The sequence below is a fragment of the Theropithecus gelada genome, chromosome 3 (assembly GCF_003255815.1).
Source record: "Theropithecus gelada isolate Dixy chromosome 3, Tgel_1.0, whole genome shotgun sequence".
Lineage (NCBI taxonomy): Eukaryota > Metazoa > Chordata > Mammalia > Primates > Cercopithecidae > Theropithecus > Theropithecus gelada.
Genome location: NC_037670.1, coordinates 166618411 through 166643233, shown reverse-complemented (window position 1 = coordinate 166643233; position 24823 = coordinate 166618411). Strand labels below are relative to the sequence as shown.

At 37.0% G+C, this 24823-nt stretch overlaps 1 protein-coding gene across 1 annotated transcript in view; it reads right to left on the bottom strand.

Moving 5' to 3' along the window:
- Window positions 1-801: 801 nt before the first annotated feature.
- MGAM2 (maltase-glucoamylase 2 (putative)) overlaps window positions 802-24823 on the bottom strand; it is a 103434-nt gene continuing 79412 nt past the window's right edge. Inside the window, exons 42-47 of the mRNA XM_025380084.1 lie at window positions 24691-24747; window positions 24144-24268; window positions 22818-22906; window positions 13876-13925; window positions 4291-4464; window positions 802-2982 (exon numbers count right to left, since the gene is read on the bottom strand). Coding sequence (XP_025235869.1) covers window positions 1057-2982; window positions 4291-4464; window positions 13876-13925; window positions 22818-22906; window positions 24144-24268; window positions 24691-24747 — 2421 coding nt within the window. The 3' untranslated portion in view covers window positions 802-1056. The remainder of the gene's footprint in view (window positions 2983-4290; window positions 4465-13875; window positions 13926-22817; window positions 22907-24143; window positions 24269-24690; window positions 24748-24823) is intronic.

The following is a 24823-nucleotide window of genomic DNA, read 5'->3' as shown; positions in this document are numbered from 1 at the left end:
AACTCTGATTCCAATGTGGAGGCTGTTTTCCTTATGCTGTATATTTACATTCTCACCTCTGTCTGGGTAATTTCTGATTTATACTAGAGTCAGAGCCAGTCATTGGTGGTAACAGTGAGGCTTTAAGACTATCTCATAATTTAGATTAATTCTAAGTTTCTGAGAATACTCCACTGTCTACAAGTGGAAGTACTTATAAAATCTGTAGTAAGAGTATTAGTAGTACCTATGAAATAATGGTTACAGCGTTCAGGAATTTATGTTTTAGGATCTATAATAATTTTATTTTCTATGATAGTCAAACCCACATGTAATATTTATAATTTAAATTATTTCAGTGCCTGAAGTAAGGTTACACAAGATCTTCAATGGTAGCATTTTCCGTATCTGTAGCTACAGCTAGGATCTCTTCAGAAGCAATAATACTATTAGTATGTGTAATGCAAATGACTCTATTGGTAGATATGGCATTTGGAAAAGTCCATAGGAAAATAAAGTGCATTTTTTTAGCATTACTAATTACATACTCTACTGTAATATCAATAACTGTTGGTATAGAAACCATTTGAGTGCCAGGAGTATCACCAGTGCTCTCAGTTATGGTATTATGCCATGTGACCCAAGAAACAAGTTGGGCTACTTCAATAACTACATCTAAGGCAATAGTATTTACAGAGCCTAATGTGGTGTTATCTGAGATACCAAAGTTACCTGTGAAATCTGTAGTAAGGATATATAGGATATATAAAACATCTGTAGTTTAACTGATGACGTTATAGGGATAATAACTATAATTTAAAAGAATAAGAGTACATATTATGGCTGCAAAATAAGTACCCACAGCTTCTTTGGTGAAATCTACAAGGTTTGTAAGCCTTCCTAAACATGTCTACAATGACGACAGTGTTTGGAGTAGCTGTGTCTTTTATGGCTAGAGTACTAACATTTGTGAAAACTTAAGTAGCATAAGATAGAGTATCTCATAACTGATTTTCTATATCTGTAATAGTTGTTTGAAGGAGTTATATGAGGTAACTACCCTGCCTTGAGTAGTAATCATGGAACTTGAGTAGCATTTATGGCATTTGTAATATAAGTAGGTGCAGTAGCAGAGGTATGTACTGTACTATCAGGAGTGGTAGTATTTAAAGCATATTTTGTAATACTTGTAGTATCTTTGGTAGCACTAGTTGCAGTAATAGGTAAATAACTAGACACAGAATTTGTTACCATGTGGGGAGTTTGTGAATCTAGACCAGTAGCTGTTATTGTGTCTGAGACTGTTGTGATATTTGAAACGGAAATGTGTGTAGTGTTACCTGTAACACTGCTGGAGTTATCTGCATCAGTAATATCCATGGTGCCTAGATTAGAATGATTTGTAGGAGCTAATGATGTGTGGCTTAAGGCCAGTGTTGTAGTAGTAGTAGAATGGGGAGTAGTGAACTGTGTGATGTGTGTGGTGAATTTGTCTGTGGAAGTAACTGTTGTATCTGGACTTACAGTATTATCTTTGGTGCTGGTAGTAGTGACCATAGCATCTATTATCATGGTACTTTTTGTATCAAGAGTGTTGAAAATCATGGTGTTTGCATTTGTAGGGGTAGTAAAATTAGTAATTTTATCAGTAGTGAATGTATTACTTGTTGAAAACACGCTCAAAATAGGAGTAAGAGTATGGGTAGGAGTGGTAGGAGAAGTTTGGTAATAAGTAGTCATGCCAGGAATAGTATTATTACTTGTAGTAGTAGCATCAGTACTTGGAGAAGGAGTAGTCACAATAGGAACACTATTACCAAAAGAAGTAGTTGTTATGGAAATACTATTACTAGTTGTATTACCAGCAGACATTGTAGCTAAAAGAGAATTTGTCACAGAAGCATCATTATTTGTGCTAGCAACATCAGCACTTGTAGGAGAAGTGGTTACCGTAATAACAGCAGAATCCATAGCATTACTACTTTCAGAGAAAGAAGTGGTCATAATAGAAAAACTGTTGCTAGTAGTGTCAACACCAGTATTTGCAAAAGAAGGAATAGCTGTAATTGGAACAGTATTATTAGGAACAGTATCATCAGTACTTGTATGAGAGGTAGCAGTTATATTAACAACATTAGTACTAGTGCTAGCATTAGTAGTATTTGTTTGAAAAGGAGTACTTATATCATTAATAGTAGTACTAGTGCTAACATCAGTAGTACTTGTTAGAGAAGGAATAGTGGCAATAAGTACAGTAGTACTAATGGTGGCATCAGCAGTACTTGTCAGAGAAGGAGTCACTGAAATGGGAATGGTAGCAATAGTACTCACAGTAGTACTACCTGTAGGAGAAGGCATAGTGGTATTAGGAACAGTATTATTAGTGTTAGCATCTGCAGTATTTGTAGGGAAAGGTGTGGTTGTAATAGGAACACTAGTCCTAGTGCTAGCACCAGTACTACTTGTAGGGAAAGGAGCAGTTGTATCAGGAACAGTAGTACTAGTTGTAACACCAGTAGTACTTGTTGCCAAAGGTGTGGTTGTGATAGGAACAGTAGCATTAGTGCTAGCAGTAGTACTACTTGTAGGGAAAGGAGCAGTTGTATCAGGAACAGGAGTACTAGTTGTAACACCAGTAGTACTTGTTGCAAAAGGTGTGGTTGTGATAGGAACAGTAGCATTAGTGCTAGCAGTAGCATTTGTCAGGAAAGGGGCAGTCGTATTGGGAACAGTAGCATTAGTTGTAACACCAATAGTACTTGTTGGGAAAGATGTGGTTGTGATGGGAACAGTAGCAGTAGTGCCAGTGGTGGTATCTGCACTGGCAGAACTGGTGATTGTCTCAGAACTGGTGGCATTGGTAGTAGATGGAGAAGGATGAGAACTCATTGAGATGGTGCTTGTCTCAGTTGTAGTGGAAAGTACAGGATCACCATCAATCCAAATAACCTCAGTTAACTTTTCCAGGTTGATAGTCTTGACAGTCAATTGAATAGTTAGTGTCTGCCAGAAAAGAAGAGATATAAATCCATATTTTGGAACTTAAACCTCACATGTAGGTCACCTCTTAAATTACAATTTAACAAAAAATGTTTATATCCAGCAATAGGATATAAACATTCCTTTTTAGGTTAGGTCACATTGATTTTGGTCAGATATTACAGAGAGATGCTCTGTGTGCATAATCCCTATGCTGGAAATCTTTTCTTTTCACTTCATTTATTGCTTATAAATATTTGTAGCTGTGATTAAAACAAACATTTATTAAAATCTCTTTGCTTTGCCATTGGGTTTTAGTCCTCTTGACAGCAAGCTGGTTTCATGTTTTCCTCACTCCAGACAGCGTAGTGTCTGGCACATACTAGGCATCAGATATGCCATAGAGTTTTTAAAAAGAAGGTATTCAAGGATTTTGTGCACAATCTTAACTAGAAGCAATTACTTGCAAAGAGTGGTTTTGAACTCAACAGTCCAGGTAAAATGCTTTAAGGTAAGTACCCAGAAGAGGCTAGAGGGAGAAGATCTATTCGAGTGCTCAGAGGGGCCATCTTCCGAAGTCCAAATACCATCAGGGCACCCATTTCAGTTTTTAGAACACAAGAACTATGGTTATCCATTTTCACTTTTCTAAACCATCCCCTATGGGTTGCTGGTTCTGTATTTATGATGTCTTATGTTCCAAAAATGAGATACTTTTTTCTTTGTGGTTGCCTTTGGTAACTATTGGCATTTCATCTTCCAAAATTCTCTTTTAGTTGGTTCTAGAATCCTCCAGTACGGCCTGCTATTTATGTCCCCCTGTTTTATCAGCCTTTTATCTTATACCACAGATGGGATGTATTCATTTGACAATTGCCACAGTTTACTGCCAATTTTCATCCACCTGTAAGATCCATCAGTTTGATCAGGGACATGAATAACTGCAGGAAGCATGGGGGAAATCTTCAACAGCTTTAGGGAATCACCTTTGTTTTAGCCTTTGCAGCAGAAATAAGCTTTATTTTGCTAATGTGGAAGACTAATCTATCAAAACACATGTATTTCTTTGGTAAATACATGGAGAGGATCTTATCAGGCCAGTGATCAATGACCCCTAGGCTATACCAGAAAGACCATTAATGTTGCACATTTTACAATATGATTCAATATTTGCAACTTTTCAGGAACACATCTATTGCACATATTTATAACCTTCTAATACACGAGAATATAACAATGATAATAATTTTAATTGTTAGCAAAATTATTGGTGATAATTTTGCAGAACGATAAAATTTACTTATGATATGCTAATATTCCTTTCAGACCTACCTGATTATAAGGGTCACTCGTGAAATTTGTCTCCATATATTGCCGGTTGTCATAGGTGAAATTGACTTGTGTCACATAAGTAGAGTTCACACCCCAGATTCTAATATATTTAACTTTTAGTGGATTCGAGTCACTCAAATATTTATTGTGTATGGTCTGGATTTGCAGGATGTTCTATAAAGAATTCATAAAGAGAAAAAAATAACATATTGTTGATAGACTATGGTCCATATTAAAATATTAACAACAAACCTAAATTTACTTTTCTTCTATCAGTTTGCTACTTCTATTTATGTATTTACATTTTTATTGATACATAATAATTATACATATTTATGGAGAACATGTGATATTTTGATACATGTATACAATGTGTAGTGATCAAATCAGGGTATTTAGGATATCCATTACCTCAAATATTCATCATTTCTTTGTTTGTTGGTTGGTTTTTTTTGAGACGGAGTCTCACTCTGTCACCCAGGCCGGAGTGCAGTGGCGTGTTCTGGGCTCACTGCAACCTCTGCCACCTGAGTTCAAGCGATTCTCCTGCCTCAGCCTCCCAAGCAGCTGGGACTATAGGTGCGTGCCACCACACCCGGCTAATTTTTGTATTTTTAATAGAGACGGGGTTTCACTATGTCGGCCAGGCTGGTCTCCAATCCCTGACCTCGTGATCCACCCACCTCAGCCTACGAAAGTGCTGGAATTACGGGCCGGAGCCACCATGACCAGTCATATTCATCATTTCTTTGCATTGGAAACATTTCAAATCTTCTCTTCTAGCTATTTTGAAATTTACAATAAATTGTTGTTAACTATCATCACTCTACTATGTTACCAAACACAAGAACTCACTCCTGCTATTTAACTGTTTCTTTGTTCCCACTAACCAACCTCTCTTTACGGCTCCCACCCCTTCCCAGCCTCTGGTTATTATAATTCTACTCTCTACACACTTCATGAAGACATACTTCTTGAGTATCTGCTATAATAAATTTGGTAATGCCAAAAATAAGTTTATTGTACCAGCATTATGAAAGTTATTTCCCCTATATTATAAGTATTCTTACAACCATTTTGAAAATAAAATATCATTATTGCTATCTTAGAGATAAGGAAACTGAAGCTCTGGAAAATGAAGTGAGTAGTCCAAAGCGACAAGGCTAGATAACATAGGTAAAGTTGGAAGTGCAAGGTGCCCCTGTACATACTACTGCACGAGTTAATTTAGAGTGAACAAAGAAGTGTGCAAACAGTACCTAGACTGAGAACAGTGTGCAAGAAACAGGAAGTTAACCAAATCATGAATTGTTTAAGTATCAATACAAGGGTTAAAATAATATGACATAAATTATGAGGGGGCACATGATGAAGGCCCAGATGAAAATCATAGTGGATATTTTTCATGGATGTGAAGAGAAAGGAAAAATTACACAGGAGGAAGAGGGTCAAGAGAGAACTTAGGAAGGACATGTAACTTCAGAACTCCTGGAAGTATGGGAAGGATTTATTATGAGACAGGAAATAGGGGTACGGGGACACATTGAACAAAGCCACATTCATTGAGGAGTGCAAGGGCAACCATAGCTGGTGCTGAGTAAACACAGACATGAGGCCAGTTAGGTATGTAAGGAAAGATTTTGAAGATTACACGCAATAATCAAGGAGATCGTTGAGCAGAGTGAAGCTATGCATTTCTCAATTATTATGGCTGCAGTAGGAAGAGAAAAAAGAAACGTTCAACTGGTATTATGAAGGATGAATAAGACTTTTGCTACTGGGCAGGCAGAATCAAGGAAAAAATTTATAGCTCAAAATACATGGGTGTACTAAAGCTAGTTCTTATTGATTTGAGAGAGTTGATTTTTAAATTTCCTAGAATTTTGCAAGCCAGATGATTCTTGATATTGGTTAAGATGGTGGGAGCAGCTACACTACAGAAATTAGCAAATGTTACAAATTATCTCCCACTTCTACAAGCTGGTTTACAACCAGGAAACCATTGATAATAGTTATCCCCCAGGGAAAGTTGGGAGCTTTCTTTCATTTCAGGCCCCTTATTCTTAAGGAAAAAATTTATCAAACGTCACAGAAATAAGAATTCATTTATCAGAAAAATGGAATTTTGAAATTAGATGTTATTAAAGGGCAATCTAATGTTTTAAAATTTTTTTTAAAACTCAGATTACACAGGGTGTCATTCCTAATTTGAATAATAGCAGTAGAAATAGAACTAAAATTCAGGATTTCCAGATCATTAAAATAATATTCATTAAAATAATATTTGAGAGGAAAAAATATGTACAGTCTTCAACCCAACTACTCTTGATTTAAGAGCAGAGAATACACAAATTTAATTAGTATACAATTAAATTTATACAAAGTCTGGCAGTTAGTTTCAGAGAGGCCAAATGCAGGAGGGAACAATACGACCTGATAATCATGTCTATGAGAAGAATTTGAAGGTCTTAGCTGACCATGAGATTTATATGTGCCAAACATCTGATACATGTGTTAAAAAATAACGCAATGCAATAACAGCAGAAAAAATATAGAATATAGCTAAAAAGAGGTAGTAGGCAATATGGAAGTCTATCTCATCTTATAGAAATGTAAGGTAAACTATATATGTAACTGAATATTTTCTAGTAGTCACATTTTTTAAAAAAGTGAAAAGAAAAAGGGTAAATTAATTTCAAAATATATTTTATTTATATTATATAGCCAAAACGTTATTATTATGAAATTTTTCAATATAAAATTATTCATGAGATAATTTTTTTTTTTTTTTTTTGAGACGGAGTTTCGCTCTTTCTATCCAGGCTGGAGTGCCATGGCATGATCTTGGCTCACCGCAACCTCCGCCTCCCGGGTTCAAGCGATTCTCCCACCTCAGTCTACTGAGTAGTGGGGATTACAGGCATGCGCCACCATGCCTGACTAATTTTTGCATTTTGAATAGAGACAGGGTTTCTCCATGTTGGTCAGTCTGGTCTCAAACTCCCAACCTCAGGTGATCCTCCTGCCTTGGCCTCCCAAAGTGTTGGCATTACAGGCATGAGCCACCGTGCCCAGCCAAATTTTTTTTTTTTAATTATACTTTAAGTTCTGGGATACATGTGCAGAACGTGCAGGTTTGTTACATAGGTATACATGTGCCATGGTGGTTTGCTGCATCCATCAACCCGTCATCTACATTAGGGATTTCTCCTGATGCTAGCCCTCTCCTTGCCCCCTTGCCCTAGTGTATGAAGTTCTCCTCCCTGTGCCTATATGTTCTCATTATTCAACTCCCACTTATCAGTGAGAACACGCAGTGTTTGGTTTTCTGTTCCTGTATTAGTTTGCTGAGTGTGATGGTTTCCAGCTTCACCCATGTCCCTGAAAAGGACATGAACTCATTCTTTTTTTATGGCTACATAGTATTCCATGGTATATATGTGCCACATTTTCTTCATCCAGTCTAACACTGATGGGCATTTGGGTTGGTTCCAAGTCTTTGCTATTGTGAACAGTGCTGCAATAAACAGACATGTGCATGTTTCTTTACAGTAGAATGATTTATAATCCTTTGGGTATGTACCCAGTAATGGGATAGCTGGGTCAAATGATATTTCTGGTTCTAGATCCTTGAGGAATTGCCACACTGTCTTCCACAATGGTTGACCTAATTTACACTCCCAACGACAGTGTAAAAGTGTTCCTATTTCTCCACCTCCTCTCCAGTGTCTGTTGTTTCCTGACTTTTTAATGATGGCCATTCTAACTGGCGTGAGATGATATCTCATTGTGGTTGTGATTTGCATTGGGCAGTATGACCATTTTCACGATATTGATTCTTCCTATCCATGAGCATGGAATGTTTTTCCATTTGCTTGTGTCCTCTCTTATATCCTTGAGTAGTGGTTTGTAGTTCTCCTTGAAGAGGTCCTTCACATACCTTGTAAGTTGTATTCCTACAAATCTCTTTGTAGCAATTGTGAGTGGGAGTTTGCTCATGATTTGGCTGTCTGTCTATTATTGGTGTATCAGAATGCTTGTGATTTTTGCACATTGATATTTTATCCTGAGACTTTGCTGAAGTTGCTTATCAGCTTAACGAGATTTTTGGCTGAGACAATGGGGTTTTCTAAATACACAGTCATGTCATCTGCAAACAGAGATAATTTGACTTCCTCTCTTCCTATTTGAATAAGCTTTATTTCTTTCTCTTGCCTGATTGCCCTGGCCAGAACTTCCAATATTATGTTGAATAGGAGTGGTGAGAGAGGGTATCCTTGCCTGGTACTGGTTTTCAAAGGGAATGCTCCCAGCCTTTTTCCATTCAGTATGATATTGGCTATGGGTTTGTCATAAATAGCTCCTATTATTTTGAGATCTGTTCCATCAATACCTAGTTTATTGAGTGTTTTTAGCATGAAGGGGTGTTGAATTTTATCAAAGGCCTTTTCTGAATCTATTGAGATAATCATGTGGTTTTTGTCATTGGTTCTGTTTATGTGATGGATTAAGATTATTGATTTGCATATGCTGAACCAGCCTTTCAACCCAAGGATGAAGCCAACTTGACTGTGGCTTTTTGATGTGCTGCTGGATTCAGTTTGCCAGTATTTTACTGAGGATTTTCGCATCGATGTTCATCAGGGATATTGGCCTGAAATTTTCTTTTTTTGTTTTGTCTCTGCCAGGTTTTGGTGTCAGGATGATGCTGACCTCATAAAATGAGTTAGGGAGGAGTCCCTCTTGTTTGGAATAGTTTCAGAAGGAATGGTACCAGTTCCTCTTTGTACTTCTGGTAGAATTTGGCTGTGATCTGTTTGGTCCTAGTGCCTCAATTTCAGACCTTGTTTTTGGTCTACTCAAGGATTCGACTTTTTCCTGTTTTTGCCTCGACAGGGTGTATGTGTCCAGGAATTTATCCATTTCTTCTAGATTTTCTAGTTTATTTGCATAGAGGTGTTTATAGTATTCTCTGATAGCAGTTTGTATTTCTGTGGGATCAGTGGTGATCTCCCCTTTACCGTTTTTTATTGTGTCTATTTGATTCGTCTCTCTTTTCTTCTTTATTAGTCTGGCTAGCAGTCTAACTATTCTGTTAATCATTTCAAAAAACAAGCTCCTGAAGTCATTGATTTTTTTGAAGAGTTTTTCGTGTCTCTCTCTCCTTCAGTTCTGCTCTGATCTTAGTTAATTTTTCTCTTCTGCTAGCTTTTGAATTTGTTTGCCCTTGCTTCTCTAGTTCTTTTAACTGTGATGCTAGGGTGTTGATTTTAGATCTTTCCTGTTTTCTCCTGTGGGCATTTAGTGCTATAAATGTCCCTCTAAGAATTCCCAGAGATTTTGGTATGTTGTGTCTTTGTTTTCATTGGTTTCAAATAACTTATTTATTTCTGCCTTAATTTCATTATTTACTCAGTAGTCATCCAGGAGCAGGCTGTTGAGATTCCCTATAGTTCTGTGGTTTTGAGTGAGTTTCTTAATCCTGAGTTCTAATTTGATTGCACTGCAGTCTGAGAGACTCCTTGTTATGATTTCTGTTCTTTTTCATTTTCTGAGGAGTGTATTACTTCCAATTATATGGTTGATTTTCGAATAAGTGCTACGTGGTGCTGAGAAGAATGTATATTCTGTTAATTTAGGGTGGAGAGTTCTGTAGATGTCTATTACATCTGCTTGGTCCAGAGTTGAGTTCAAGTCCTAAATATCCTTGTTAATTTTCTGTCTTGTTGATCTGTCTAATATTGACAGTGGGGTATTAAAATATCCCACTATTATTGTGTGGGAGTCTAAGTCTCTTTGTAGGTCTCTAAGGACTTGCTTTATGAAACTGGGTGCTTCTGTATTGGGTGCTATATATGTAGGATAGTTAGCTCTTGTTGTTGCATTGATCCATTTACCATTACGTAATGGCCTTCTTTGTCTTTTTTGTTATTTGTTGGTTTAAAGTCTGTTTTACCAGACACTAAAATTGCAATCCCTGCTTTTTTTTTTTTTCTTCCCATTTGATTGGTAAATCTTCCTGCATCCCTTTATTTTGAGCCTATGTGTGTCTTTGCACATGAGATGGGTCTCCTGAATACAGCACACCAGTGGGTCTTGGCTCTTTATCCAATTTGCCAGTCTGTGCCTTTTAATCAGAGCATTTAGCCCATCTAAATTTAAGGTTAATGCTGTTATTTGTGAATTTGATCCTGCCATTATGATGCTAACTGGTTATTTTGTCCATTAGTTGATGCAGTTTCTTCATAGTGTCAATGGTCTGGTACTGTTTTTTTCTTTTCCATATTTAGTGCTTTCTTCAGAAGCTCTTGTAAGGCAGGCCTGGTGGTGACAAAATCCCTCAGCATTTGCTTGTCTGTAAAGGATTTTATTTCTCCTTCACTTATGAAGCTTAGTTTGGCTGGATTTGAAATTCTGGGTTGAAAATTCTTTTCTTTAAGAATGTGGAATATTGGCCCCCATTCTCTTCTGGCTTGTGAGGTTTCTGCAAAGAGATCTGCTGTTAGTCTGATGGGCTTCCCTTTATGGGCAACCCAATCTTTCTAGCTGACCTTAATTTTTTCCTTCATTTCAACCTTCGTGAATCTGACAATTATGTGTCGTGGGGTTGCTCTTCTCAAGGAGTATTTTTTGTGGTGTTCTCTGTATTTCCTGAATTTGAATGTTGGCCTGTCTTGCTAGGTTGGAAAAGTTCTCCTGGATAATATCCTGAAGTGTGTTTTCCAATTTGGTTCCATTCTCCTCGTCACTTCCAGCTACACCAAACAAACATAGGTTTGGTCTTTTCACATAGTACCATATTTCTTGGAGGCTTTATTTGTTCCTTTTCATTCTTTTTTTTTCTAATTTTGTCTTCACGCTTTATTTCATTAAGTTGATCTTCAATCTCTGATATCCTTTCTTTTGCTTGATCTATTCAGTGATTGATACTTGTGTATGCTTCATGAAGTTCTCATGCTACATTTTTCAGCTCCATTAGGTCATTTAGGTTCTTCTCTAAACTGGTTATTCTAGTTAGCAATTCCTCTAACCTTTTATCAAGATTCTTAACTTCCTTGCATTGAGTGAGAACATGCTCCTTTAGCTCAGAGGAGTTTGTTATTACCCACCTTCTGAAGCCTACTTTTGTCAATTTGTCAAATTCATTCTCTCTCCAGTTTTGTTCCCTTGCTGGTGAAGAGTTGTGATCCTTTGGAGAAGGGGCATTATGGTTTTTGGAATTTTCAGGCTTTTTGAGCTGGTTTTTCCTCATCTTCGTAGATTTATCTACCTTTGGTCTTTGCTATTGGTGACCTTCGGATGGATTTTTTTGCATGGTCATCCTTTTTGTTGATGTTGATACTATTGCTTTCTGTTTGTTAGTTTTCCTTCTAACAGTCAGGCCTCTCTTCTGCAGGTCTGCTGGAGTTTGCTGGAGGTCCACTCCAGACCCTGTTTGCCTGGGTATCACCAGTGGAGACTACAGAACAGTTAAGATTGCTGCCTGCTCCTTCCTCTGGAAGCTTCATCCCAGAGGGGCACCTACCAGATGCCAGCTGGAGCTCTCCTGTATGAGGTGTCTGTCGACCCCTGCTAAGGAAGTGTCTCCCTGTCAGGAGGCATGGGGGTCAGGGACCCCATTGAGATGGCAGTCTGTCCCTTAGCAGAGCTCCAGCACTGTGCTGGGAGATCCACTATTCTCTTCAGAGCTGGCAGGCAGGAAGGTTTAAGTCTGCTGAAGCTGTGTGCACAGCAGCCCCTTCCCCCAGGTGCTCTGTCCCAGAGAGATGAGAGTTTTATCTACAAGACCCTGACTGGGGCTGCTGCCTTTCTGTCAGAGATGCCCTGCCCAGAGAGGAGGAATCTAGAGAGGCAATCTGGCTACAGTGGCTTTGTGGAGCTGTGGTGGGCTCTGCCCAGTTCAAACTTCCTGGTGGCTTTGTTTACACCATGAGGGGAAAACCACCCACTTAAGCCTCAGTAATGGCAGACGCCCCTCCCTCCACCAAGCTCAAGCTTCCCACATCGACTTCAGACTGCTGTGCTGGCAGGGAGAACTTCAAGCCTGTGGATCTTAGCTTGCTGGGCTCTGTGGGGTTTGGATCCACTGAGCAAGACCACTCGGCTCCCTGGTTTTCCAGGGGAGTGAATGGTTCTGTCTCATTGGTGTTCCAGGCACCACTGGGGTATGAAAACAAACAAACAAACAAACAAACAAACAAAAACTCCTGCAGCTAGCTTGGTGTCTGCCCAAACGGCCACCCAGTTTTGTGCTTGAAACCCAGGGTCCTGGTGGTGTAGGCACCTGAGGGAATCTCCTGGTCTGTGGGTTGCAAAGACCATGGGAAAAGTGTAGTATCTGGGCCGCATAGCACTGTCCCTCATAGTTTCCTTTGGCTACAGGGGGCTATCATACTGGATAGAACAGCTCTAAAATATGCTCTCAATTCTGGTGTTTTAAAAGAAATCTAAGTTAACTGGAGTCTAAACAGAATGATCAGATCTGGAAACCACTATAAGCAGGAAACAGAGGAAATATGAAGTTAGCCTGGTGATGTATAATTCTAAGAAGACAAAAGGAATAACTGAGAGACATCTTCAAATATGTGAATCACTGTTATAGAAAAAAAATAGATTTCTGCTATACTACTCCTAGGTGAAAGTGACTAGGTAAAAATAGAGAAGCAGAATCCAGGTTTGACCTAGAATGATCCTCCTCATACTCTAATTAAAATTATATAGATTATCCATGGGATCATTTAACATGCAAGGTGCATTGATTGCATTACTGTTATGAATTATTCACCCCTTACAAATCCATACCCCTTTCCATGCAATTTTGCAATGCCTTCCCACTCCAGTTGAGGCATTCTCTCCCTCCTCTGTCTCTGGGCTCAACCATGTGATTTTGCTTTGGTAATGGGAAATTAGTCTACTCAATACAAAAACATAAAAAATAAAAAGAATTAAGGGATCTCCACTTTTATTTTTTTATTTTAGCCCTCTTCCATAATTATGAAGAAGCCATGCCTAGACCTTCCCACAAGGCCATGATAAGCCATATGAGAGTCAGCTGACCTCCCCAGATATGTGAATACACAGCCAAGATTATCTAAACAGCCCAATAGAACCAAGACTGACTGGAGATGTATGTGAGCTGGCAAAGATCAGCCAAAACCAGGCCCAGATCCTCTGAGCCCTGCAAGCTCATGAGCCAAGTAAGTGCTTATTGTTAGATGCCACTAAGGTTTTGAGGTCTTTCATGCATTATTGCATAATTAATAACTTATATAGCATTTTCCTTTCAAAATTTATCAGCCAGTAAATTTCTCATCTTTGGGAAACATGTTATACATTTAAGGCCCCATTTTTTCCCCAGCATTGTATGAATTCCAAGTTTCTTTTCATAGAGACGGTATGCTGGAAAACTGTCAAAATAAGGATTGTTTCTTCCTTATTTTAAGGACAACAGACCTGGATTATAAAAGTAAAGGCAAGAAGAACCTCCTATTAAGATGTGGGATATTACATTTACACAGTTGACTGTAATGTTTAATCTGTAGACAACTGGGAAAAGATTTATAAAATGTAGTAAATTAGTCTTACCTGAGCTGCTATAAAGTTTGCCAAAAAATAATTTCCATTTTCATAGGTATCTGCAAACGAGGAAAAGAAAAGAATAAACAACTACTAACTGCTTCAATTGCAGCAAGTAATCTTGAGCATGGTCAGAAAATATCTCTGTGGGGTCACAGTTACTGATGATTGTCACCTCTCTGAGGAGTACTGAAGATAGTGACTAAGAGACTATTTCACTGCATGTTAGTGTGGGGATGTGTAAACAGAAATGGGTACCTTGCTGGGGAGGTCAGAAGATTATAAATGCAAGAGACTCTGGGTTGAACTAAGGATAGATTAGCTGAAGTGTGGAGACTACTGTTTGGTTATTCTGTACGAGACAGCAAGCATGTAGTCATAGGAGTTCACATAGCTATGATGTTAAAGACTATGATGATAAAGCAGAGGCAGGTGGTTAGGAATTTAGGCTCCCAAGTCAGGTAGACATGTATTGAAATCCCAACTCTTGTACTTAATAGTTGTGCAACCTCAGACAAGTTACTTAACATTTTATTATCTATTGAATGGAGATAATAGTACCCACTTAATGGCAGTAAGGCACATAACATTCTTCTTGTGCAGAATAAGTACTTAAAATTGATTGCTCACTGTCATCGAAGTCATAATCAATCTTCATCTTCACCATTCTTCTCTCCCTACTCTTAGCTCATCCTCCCACAGTGCTCCAGATTCCAAGCACTTCCGCCTCTGTAGAATTTACTCCATCAGTTCTTCCCTATACCTTCTCTGCTTTCTCAAGCTACATTTATGCTCCAGAGTACTCTGTTCTGGTAACACTTTTACTTAATTCTATTTATATCAAGCTACTACCACGTCTCCTTTTTATTACCATACATCTTAAAAAGGTAGCCTTTGCTGGGTTGGGCACGGTGGCTCACGCCTGTAATCCCAGCACTTTGGGAGGCCAAGGCAGGCAGATCACGAGGTCAGGAGATCAAGACCATCCTGGCCAACATGGTGAAACCCCATCTCTACTAAAAATACAAAAACAAAATTAGCCAGGTGTAGTGGTGGGCGCCTGTAGTCCCAGCTACTCGGGATGCTGATGTGGGAGAATGGCATGAACCCAGGAGGCGGAACTTGCAGAGAGCCAAGATCGTGCCACTGCACTCCAGCCTGGGAGACATAGCGAGACTCCATCTCAAAAAATAAAAATAAATAAAAATAAATGAATAAATAAATGTAGCCTTTGCTTGTTATGTCTGTGTACCCAACTCATAATTCAATCTTACATCTCCTAAACTCCAGCTCCTGTGTTTCCTTTTTCCATGGAATCTGACCCTTTCTAAGTCACCAGTGACATAGTATATAAAATCTAAATATCTCCTAATATTGTTCAGGATTTTTAGGTCACTTTGACCACACACCTCTCCTTTGAAATACTCCTTCCTTTATATCTTCTTCCCATATGGTTCCTATAACTCCTTGTTTCTTTTTTTTTTTTTTTTTTTTTTTGAGACGGAGTCTCGCTCTGTCCCCCAGGCTGGAGTACAGTGGCCGGATCTCAGCTCACTGCAAGCTCCGCCTCCCGGGTTTATGCCATTCTCCTGCCTCAGCCTCCCGAGTAGCTGGGACTACAGGCGCCCACCACCTCGCCCAGCTAGTTTTTTGTATTTTTTAGTAGAGACAGGGTTTCACCGTGTTAGCCAGGATGGTCTCGATCTCCTGACCTTGTGATCCGCCCGTCTCGGCCTCCCAAAGTGCTGGGATTACAGGCTTGAGCCACCGCGCCCGGCCAACTCCTTGTTTCTTAAAAGTCAGTTTCACTTCATGTTCTGTTCTTGGCCCTTCTCAACATTCCAACTCTTGTCAGTATTCCAACATATTCTCTCCCAAACCAACTCACTCTCTAAGTATTCTAAATTACCTTCACTTTTATGGAAGCAATTATACAACCCATATTTTAAAATTTAGTCTTGGCTAGAAAATGTAACCTGGGCAAACACTACAACCTTTTCTAGCAGTTAATAAAAACTTGTAAAGAATAGGATTCTGTCAACATGTTTTTTAAAGATTATCCTTGAACTAGCCATTATATCACCTTATGTGAGGAAAAGTTAAATAAATGGTTCCAAGTCTGTTAACAGAACATTTAAGTTACACTTACACTTACACTGTATCTTAGTAGTTTAAATTTGAATTTTTAAGCCTGTCTGATTTTTAAAAGTGATAAAAATTCCGTAAAAATTTAGAAGTTTGAAAGTTTCAGGTACTATTAACTTTTAACCTTAAGACTAAAATATACTGTAACAGAAAGTTAAAATTTTGTAGGAAACGGCTTTATTTGTTTACATTTTCAAAACATATTGCTCATAGAGGGTTGATTTTGCATACTAATTGTGATGTTATTAACCTGCAATGACATCACTCATCTAGTTCTAATCAGTTAAACCTGTATCAAAGGACTTTCTATGTTCTCTTAAAACATTGATCCTCAACCAGCAGTAAATTTGCCTCTCTGGGGACATTTTACAATATTTAGAGATCATGTAGTTATCTCGAAGATAACTTTGCTTTTGACATCAAGTGGGGAGAGGGCAGAGATGCTGCTAAACAGCTGTAATAACCAGCCCAGCCACCATCACAAAATAATTATTTAGCCCAAAACGTCAATATTGCTGAGGTTGCGAAAACCTGCTTTAAAATAAGGCCCATTTTTGAAAACGAACAAAATTGAAGAACTCATGCTTCCTGATTTTAAAACGTACTACAAATCTACTGTAATCAAGACAATGCAGTGATGACATAAGAATAGACATGTAGATTAATACAATAGAACTGAAAATTCAGAAATAAATCCTCACAGTAATGGTCTATTTATTTTTAACAAAAATTCCAAAATAATTCAATGAGAAAATAATAGTCTTTTCACAAATGGTTCTGGGAAAATTGGAATCCACACACAAAAGAAAGAAGTTAGACCCCTGTCTCACACCATATACAAAAATTAACTCAAAAAGAACCAAAGAATTAAATGTAAGAGCTAAAATTATGAAACTCTTAGAAGAAAACCTAGTAGCAAATCCTTGGGACTTTGTAATGGGCAATGATTTCTTAGATATAACACCAAAAGTACATTAAACAAATGGAAAAAAATAGATAAATTAGACTTCATCAAAATTTAAAAGTTTATGCCTCAAAAGAGGCACCTGCTAAACGAGAGAAAATATTTGAAAATCATGCATCAGATGAGGGACTTTTATCTAAATTCTATAAAGACTGTTTATGATTCAATAATAAAGACACTTTAATTTTACAATGTGAAAAGCATATGAAAAATCATTTCTCTGTAGAAAATGTACACATGGATAATAGGTACATGTAAAGATGTTCAACAACATTAGTTATCAGGGCAATATAAATTAATCAAAACCACAATAAACTACAGCTTTTCACCCACTAGAATGACTATAATCAAAAAGATAGATAATAAATGTTGATAAGGAAGAAGATAAATCAGAACCCTCATACACTGCTGATTGGGATGTAAAATGGTGCTGCCTCTATAGAAAACAGCTGGATATTTCATCAACAGTTAAACACAGAGTTACCATATAAGCCAGAAATTTCACTCCCAGGTATGTATAGTACACAAGAGAGGTTTTAAAAGTGTGTCTATTCAAGAACTTACACTCAGATGTTCATAGCAGCATTATTTATAATTGCCAAAAAGTGGAAACAATCCAAATGTGCATCAATTGATGAATGGATATACACCAAGTACTTGTCATGATCTGACAACATAAAATAGTCTGCAGTCCCATTGGCAAGAATGTCACTGAGGTACCAAAGTGTTGAATGTCTCATTATGGGCACTGACTCCTTTTATTATCATTCCTTCCCCACCTAGCAAACCCTTGATTAAACGTTCATCTTTCACAAAGGCTTAATTTGAGAAAAAAAATGTACTTTCCCAAGAGACAAGAATATTAAAGTGCATTTAATAAATACAGTTCTTAAATTTAAAAATTGGCACTGTAGTATATTATGCCCTTATAAGGCTCAAGTCCTGCCACAGCTTTGAAATCCAGGATGGCTGGTCAACCTCCTCTTTTTGACTTTTGGGTGCCTTATTGTCTTATTATCTTACTAACCACACTAATTTTATTTTATTTACTTATTTATTTTCATTTTGTTTTTGTAAGTTAGACATGCTAATTTTAATGTAAAGTATCTCATATTAAATGTTTAGAATGGAGTTTTATTTACTTTACATATAAATGACACATTTTATTCAGAACTCATGTGCCAGGAATGTTTTATGTATGTTAAATCATTTTATCCTCATAAAATTACAACATAGGTGTATGTTGTAGATAATAAAGAAGAAATGGAGACAACAAAATGAAAGTAATTTTCCAGAAGACATACAACCAGAAAGTTACTGAGATGGTATTCAAACCTAGATATATTTAATTTCAGAATACCACATGCCTCTCCTAGAGTTTCTTATCAGATTATGTTAAAAAGAAAGTCCAAAGACTAAACTGAGCTTTGAAGAGAGAAGTTGTTTAATTCCTTCATATGTTTTCTTTAGCAAGTTTTCACCCATAAATGGATAATAAAACCATTTGAAAAATATCTCTCATATATCATATTAGGTGAATATAGGATTATAATATATTATCCATAAACTGTTAGGAGAAATTTAAAATATTATTTAAAATATCATCAAAAACTTAAAATACTTAGGACATATTCAACAAAATACGTACAAGATCCATACACCGAAAATTATAAAACATTGCTAAGAGTAATTAAAGAAGATCTAAGTAAATGGTAATTATATAGAGATAGATAGGTAGATAAGTAGGTAAGTAGATGAGAGAAAGAGATAGAGGAAAAAAAGAGATGACAAATATTCAAAAATTGGTCTTAAGAATAAAAGCAATCCCAGTCAAAATTCTAGAAGGTGGTCTTGTTGTTAAAAATTGATAAGTTGATTTAAAAACCTGTGTGAAATACAAAAGAGCTAAAATAACCAAAGAAAAAGAAGAACATGAAGAGTATTTTCTTCTAGGATTTATATAGTTTGAGTTCTTACATTTAAATCTTTAATCCGCCTCTAGTTAATTTTTTTATACGGTGAAAGGTAAGGGTTCAGTTTCATTCTTCTGCACATGGCTAGCCCGTTGTCCCAGCACCATTTATTGAATACACAGTCTTTCTCCACTGCTTGTTTTTGTCAACTTTGTCAAACATCAGATGGTTGTAGTTATGTGGCTTTACTTCTGGATTTTCTATACTGTTCTATTGCTATGTGTCTGTTTTTATAACAGTACTATGCATGCTGTTTTGGTTACTGTAGCCTTCTAGTATAGCTTGATGTTGAGTAGTGTGATACCTCTGTCTTTGTTTCTTTTGCTTAGGATGGCTTTGGCTATTTGGGCTCTTTTTCTGGTTCCATAGGAGTTTTCAAATAGTTTTTTTCTAATTCTGTGAAAAATGATGTTGCTAGTTTGATAAGAATAGTGTTGAATCTGTATATTGCTTTGATTCTTCGAATCCATGAGCATGGAATGTTTCTTTCCATTTATTTGTGTCTTGTCTGATTTCTCGACATTGGTCTTAGCAAAAACTTTTGGCTAAGTCCCCAAAAGCAATTACAACAAAAACAAAAATTGACAGGTTGAACTTAATTAAACTAAAGAGCTTCTTCACAGTGAAAAAAGCCATCAACAGAGTAGACAACCTACAGAATAGGAGAGAGTATTCACAAGCTATGCATCCAACAAAGGTCTAACCTCCAGATTCTATAAGAAACTTAAATCAAGAAGCAAAAGTCAAATAACCCCATTGAAAAACAGCCAAAAGACATGAACAGACATTTCTCTAAAGAAGACATGTAAGTGGCAAATAAACATGAAAAAATGCTTATCATCACCAATCATTAGAGAAACGCAAATCAAACCCTCTATTATTAAAAAGTCAAATAATAACATATGCTAGCAAGGCTGCAGAGAAAAGAAAATGCTTAAACACTGTTGGAGGAAATGTAAATTAGTTTAGCCACTGAGGAAAGTAGTCTGGAGATCTATCAAAGAAATTAAAACAGGACTACCATTCAACCCAGCAATCTCATTACTTGGTATGTACCCAAAGGAAAATAAATCATTCTACCAAAAGGACCCATGCACTCTTATGTTCCTCGCAGCACTAGTCAATTGCAAAGACATGGAATCAACACAGGTGCCTATCAACAAAGGATTGGATAAAGAAAAAGTGGTACATATACACCATGGAACACTACACAGCCATAAAAAGAATGAAATCATGTCCTATGCAGCAGCATGGATGCAGCTGGAGGTCACAACCTTAAGAAAATTAACACAGAAAAAGAAAACCAAATAATACATTTTCTTACTTTTAAGTGGGAGCTAAACATTGAGTACACATGGACATAAAGACAAGAACAATAGACACTGCAGGCTATTAGAGTGGGTAACAAGGAAGGGGGGCATGAGTTGAAAAACTACCCATTAGTTACTATGCTCACTGGCTGGGTGACGTGATCCATACCCCAAACCTCAGCATCATACAATATGTCCATGTAACAATTCTGCACATGTACCTCCTGTATCTAAAATAAAAGTTGAAATTATAAAAATTTACCATTTTATATAAGGAACTTGAGCATCTGTGGAATTTGATATCCACAGGGGTCCTGGAACCAACCCCCTATGGATACCCAAGGACAGCTGTACTTCTTTCTAGCCAGCTTCTCCCCACTCCTGATCCTTCCTTCCAGAATCTGGCAACTATTGTTCTGCTTTCTGTCACTATAAATTAGATTTGTATTTTCTAGATTTTATGTGAATAGAATCATACAATATGTACTATTTTTTGTATTTTTAGCATCTTTAACTTAGCAAAATGTTTTTTACATTCATTCATGCTGTTGCATGTGAAAGGAATTAATTACTTTTTATTCCTAATAATAATCCATGGTGTCTTCCATGGTAATATTCCATGACTATTGACCAATGTACTTATTGATGAATATTTTAGTGGTTTCATTTTTTGACCATTAAAATGAATCTGACATTATTATTTGAATGTAACTTATTTTGTGGTGTAATATTTGCATATAACTTATACACATCCTCCCATGTACTTTAAATAATCTCCAGGGTACTTATAATACCTGATCCAATGTAAACATATATAAATCATGGTATTCTGTATTGTTTACAAAATAATAACAAGAAAAACATGTCTGTACATGGTCAGTATAGATGCAACTATTGTAGGCTAACTACATTTTCAAACCACAGTTGGATGAATCCACAGGCTGACTATAAAAGGGGAACTTTTGGGGTTATAAAAATATTTCACATCTTCATTGTGGTAGTGGCTGTACAAATGTACACATTTGTCAAAACTTCGCTGTATTCTTAAAATGGATACATTTTATTTGTGTAAATTACAACTCTTTTAAAGGTGATTAAAAGATACTAATATCACTTCCAGGAATCTACTCTATGGACATATTCTAAAGTGGAAACAATGGTTAACACTCAAGGATGTTATTTATGGGCTGGGAAGAGTGGCTGACACCTGTAATCTCAGCACTTTGGGAGGCCGAGGCAGGTGAATCATTTGAGGCCAAGAGTTCGAGACCAGCCTGGCCAACATGGCGAAACCCCATCTCTACTAAAAACACAAAAATTAGTGGGTGTTGTGCCACACATCTGAAATCCCAGCTACTCTGGGAGGCTGAGCCAGGAGAATCACTTGAATTAGGGAGGAGGAGGTTGCAGTGAGCTGAGATCACACCACTGCAGCCTGAACGAAAGAGTGAGACTCAAAAAAAAAAAAAGAGAAAGGATATTATTTATGACAATGAAAATCAAAACCATCCTGTACATATCCTCTCAATAGAATATGATCATCATAATGGTATTTATAAGAAGTAAATAATAACATTCACACATGTTTCTGTCATTATGTTAGAGGAAAATAAACAGGATTCACAAATTAAATATGCAGAACATTTTCAGCCATATTAAAAATTAAGCATTTTCTTAATATAAAAGCCAAAGTCAGTACAGCAAAAATATTAAAAGTGCTTGTATTTTTTTCTAATTTTCTATCTTTAACATGTGTTACAAAGAATATCTACTCCTTTAATGAGAATTTCTTATCTTTATAGTGAAAGAACCTAAAAAAGAAGGAATCTCTAGAAGTATTAGTAGTGAAAAACAAGCTATAATTTCAGAAAATGTGGTATGTTGCAAGATTAGAAGGTTCTGGTCTGCAGTAATAAGTAGTGAAAAGTGAGAGTCAGCTGGTAACAGTGTGTCCATATTTCTATAGAAAACTCGGAGTTATAGGGTGTTCTGATGATAATGACAAATCTCACTTATCTAAAGTAGAACTAACATATCCTACCTCTAGTGAGGAAAGGAAGCATACAAAGTAATATTTCATTGATGTAAGTATCCTTTGAGCAATACTTAATTCCCAATTTACCAGTCACCAAGAAATTTTCCAACCTCTAAATTGCCTCTTGAGCAGGCCTATTTGTGAGGAACAGGGTGCCTGGTATAGATGGCTGACCCAAATAATAGAGTCATGTTAATTCATGAGAATGAATTAACCATCAGCGTGATATTTGCATCCACACTTTTTTAAAATCAAGAGTGAGACAGTTATACAGAGATAGATCATCCCTGACTGATTGCATAACAGCAAGTTCCTGGACCTACAAAGGTAGGGACTGTACCCCATCTATACTAACTATAGTATAATACAAATGAGCAGGCAAAAGTTGGAAAAATTCTCCAAATGTTATTGCCTTGTTGACAATAGGCAGAGAGAGGTTTTCGGTTCATGCTAATTATATGCCGAGCCTCTATGGTATGATTTTTCTCAGTGATGTACAGGGACCCTGGAAAGTTTATACTCACCAATGCTTTGTCCATCATCCCAGAACACCTGGCCTTCAGCTTTCCCATTGTCATCCAAAGCAACAGTCAATCCCATAAAATTCTGTCGACTACCAAAAAAAAAAAAAGATGAGTTATTTTTCTCTAGATTGTAGGTTATAAGAATAAAGAACAGACTGTGTTAAAACATTACTTATCTAGAAATAAATGTATTAAATATGCATATAAAGTTCTAATAACAGGTAAAATAGATAAAATATAGGACACCTAAAAGTTAATGGAAAACATTTAAAATTTAATAAAACATTTGATTTAGCTTCAATTTCCAAAAATCAAATATACACACAAGTAATATAATGAAATATTAATTTCATAGGAAGAAAATCCCTAAAAAGAGAATCCTCAGTAACTTCCAGGTTGCCACAGAATAAAATGCAAAGTAGTTGGCTTGCCATTCACCATCTCCCAGGATCTGATCCTAACCTGCTGGAGTTTTACTTATTTTATCACTTCCTTTATCTGTGCTCCAGTTAAACTGGATAGTTTACTGTTCCCAAATCCAACCCATTTTTCACCTTCAGTACTTTAATCTGACCAGGATCTCTCTTTCCCCTTTGTACATTCAAATCTCATTCATTATGCAAGATCCAGCTCAAAGCCCTCTTTCATTTAAACCATGCATTACGCCACAAGGCTGAAAGTTAACTTCTCTCCTTTTGAGTTGTTAATGTTTTTATGTGCCTTTCTTGATGTGACATGTTCTGTTTAATCAATGATTTTATAAATTTTTACATAGTATACGTGTAATTTATATATGTGTGTGTACACGCACACAACACACAAACATATCTTTCCTTGGTTGACCAAAGTAGACCCAGGAATGAGCACTAAGTCCTTGGATAGGACAAGGACTCAATCCTACCTAGTCCTTGTTCGATCACAAGGCAAAGAGCTCATTAACATTCCCTATTCCTTTTTAATAGTGTGGAAAGAGAAACATTTTTCTGCCTTCAGGAAAATTTTTGCCTTTGATACAGCACTACAGACAAAAAATACGTGTGTGTGTGTGTGTGTGTGTTATATATATGTGTGTGTGTTATATATATGTGTGTGTGTGTGTGTGTGTGTATATATATATATATATATGTATATATCCCTAAGACTAACTTTATGAACTCATCTTCTTCCAGGTCCCACTCAGACAGCACTCACAGGATCTGACCAGTAAAGCTGTTTGGCAATTTAGTTTCTAATCCACATATCCCTGGTGAAGGTGGGACAGCCTCCTGTAAGGTTTCCTCATTAGGGTATAGCAAGAGACTGTGACACATCACCTCTTCTCCTCACCTGGAGTGAGTGTTCATTGCAGGCTCTTGCCAGGGCAGGATGTAGCCTCCTCTGACATGAAGGTTGATGTGGTCAAGGGGAGCCTTCAGGATTTTCCTCTGACCTGTTGATTGGCTGCTAGTTCCCTAGAAAGGAGAATACAGGCAAAAAATGATGGGCGATAAATATATTAAATGAGAGCATGTTTAATTACAAGTCCTTCCTTTCCTGGCAAGCATGTTAGAAAGTCAGCAAAAGACTGCAAACCGAAAGAGAAAATCTCTAATCTTTCATTTTTGCTTAAGACTGAAAATCTAGACTGCTTCTCCAGAAAAGTTGAGAGGCAAGGGCAAGGGTGAGGGGGGAGCATCAATGAGATATAGGTGCTCAGATTTCATCTACGCTCTTATACATGCTTTCATTTAAACAAGCCTTGCCAAGGCTAAAAAGGTCAAAATTATTGCCTTAGAAAATATGTGCTTGGAAATAGAAGGCTCTATCGACTTCTCCACGTCTCCACCCTGCTGCATAGACCAACCTGGTTCTTCACAAATATATTAGTTCTTACCGTGCTATAGTCATACCAACGGGCTCTCGGAAAATAAGCAGAGATCTCAAATGTGCTCTGAAACATAAAATTGACATGTCATTATGAGTATTTCAATAAAAATGTTTCATTTTCATTTTCAAAACACTCTGTA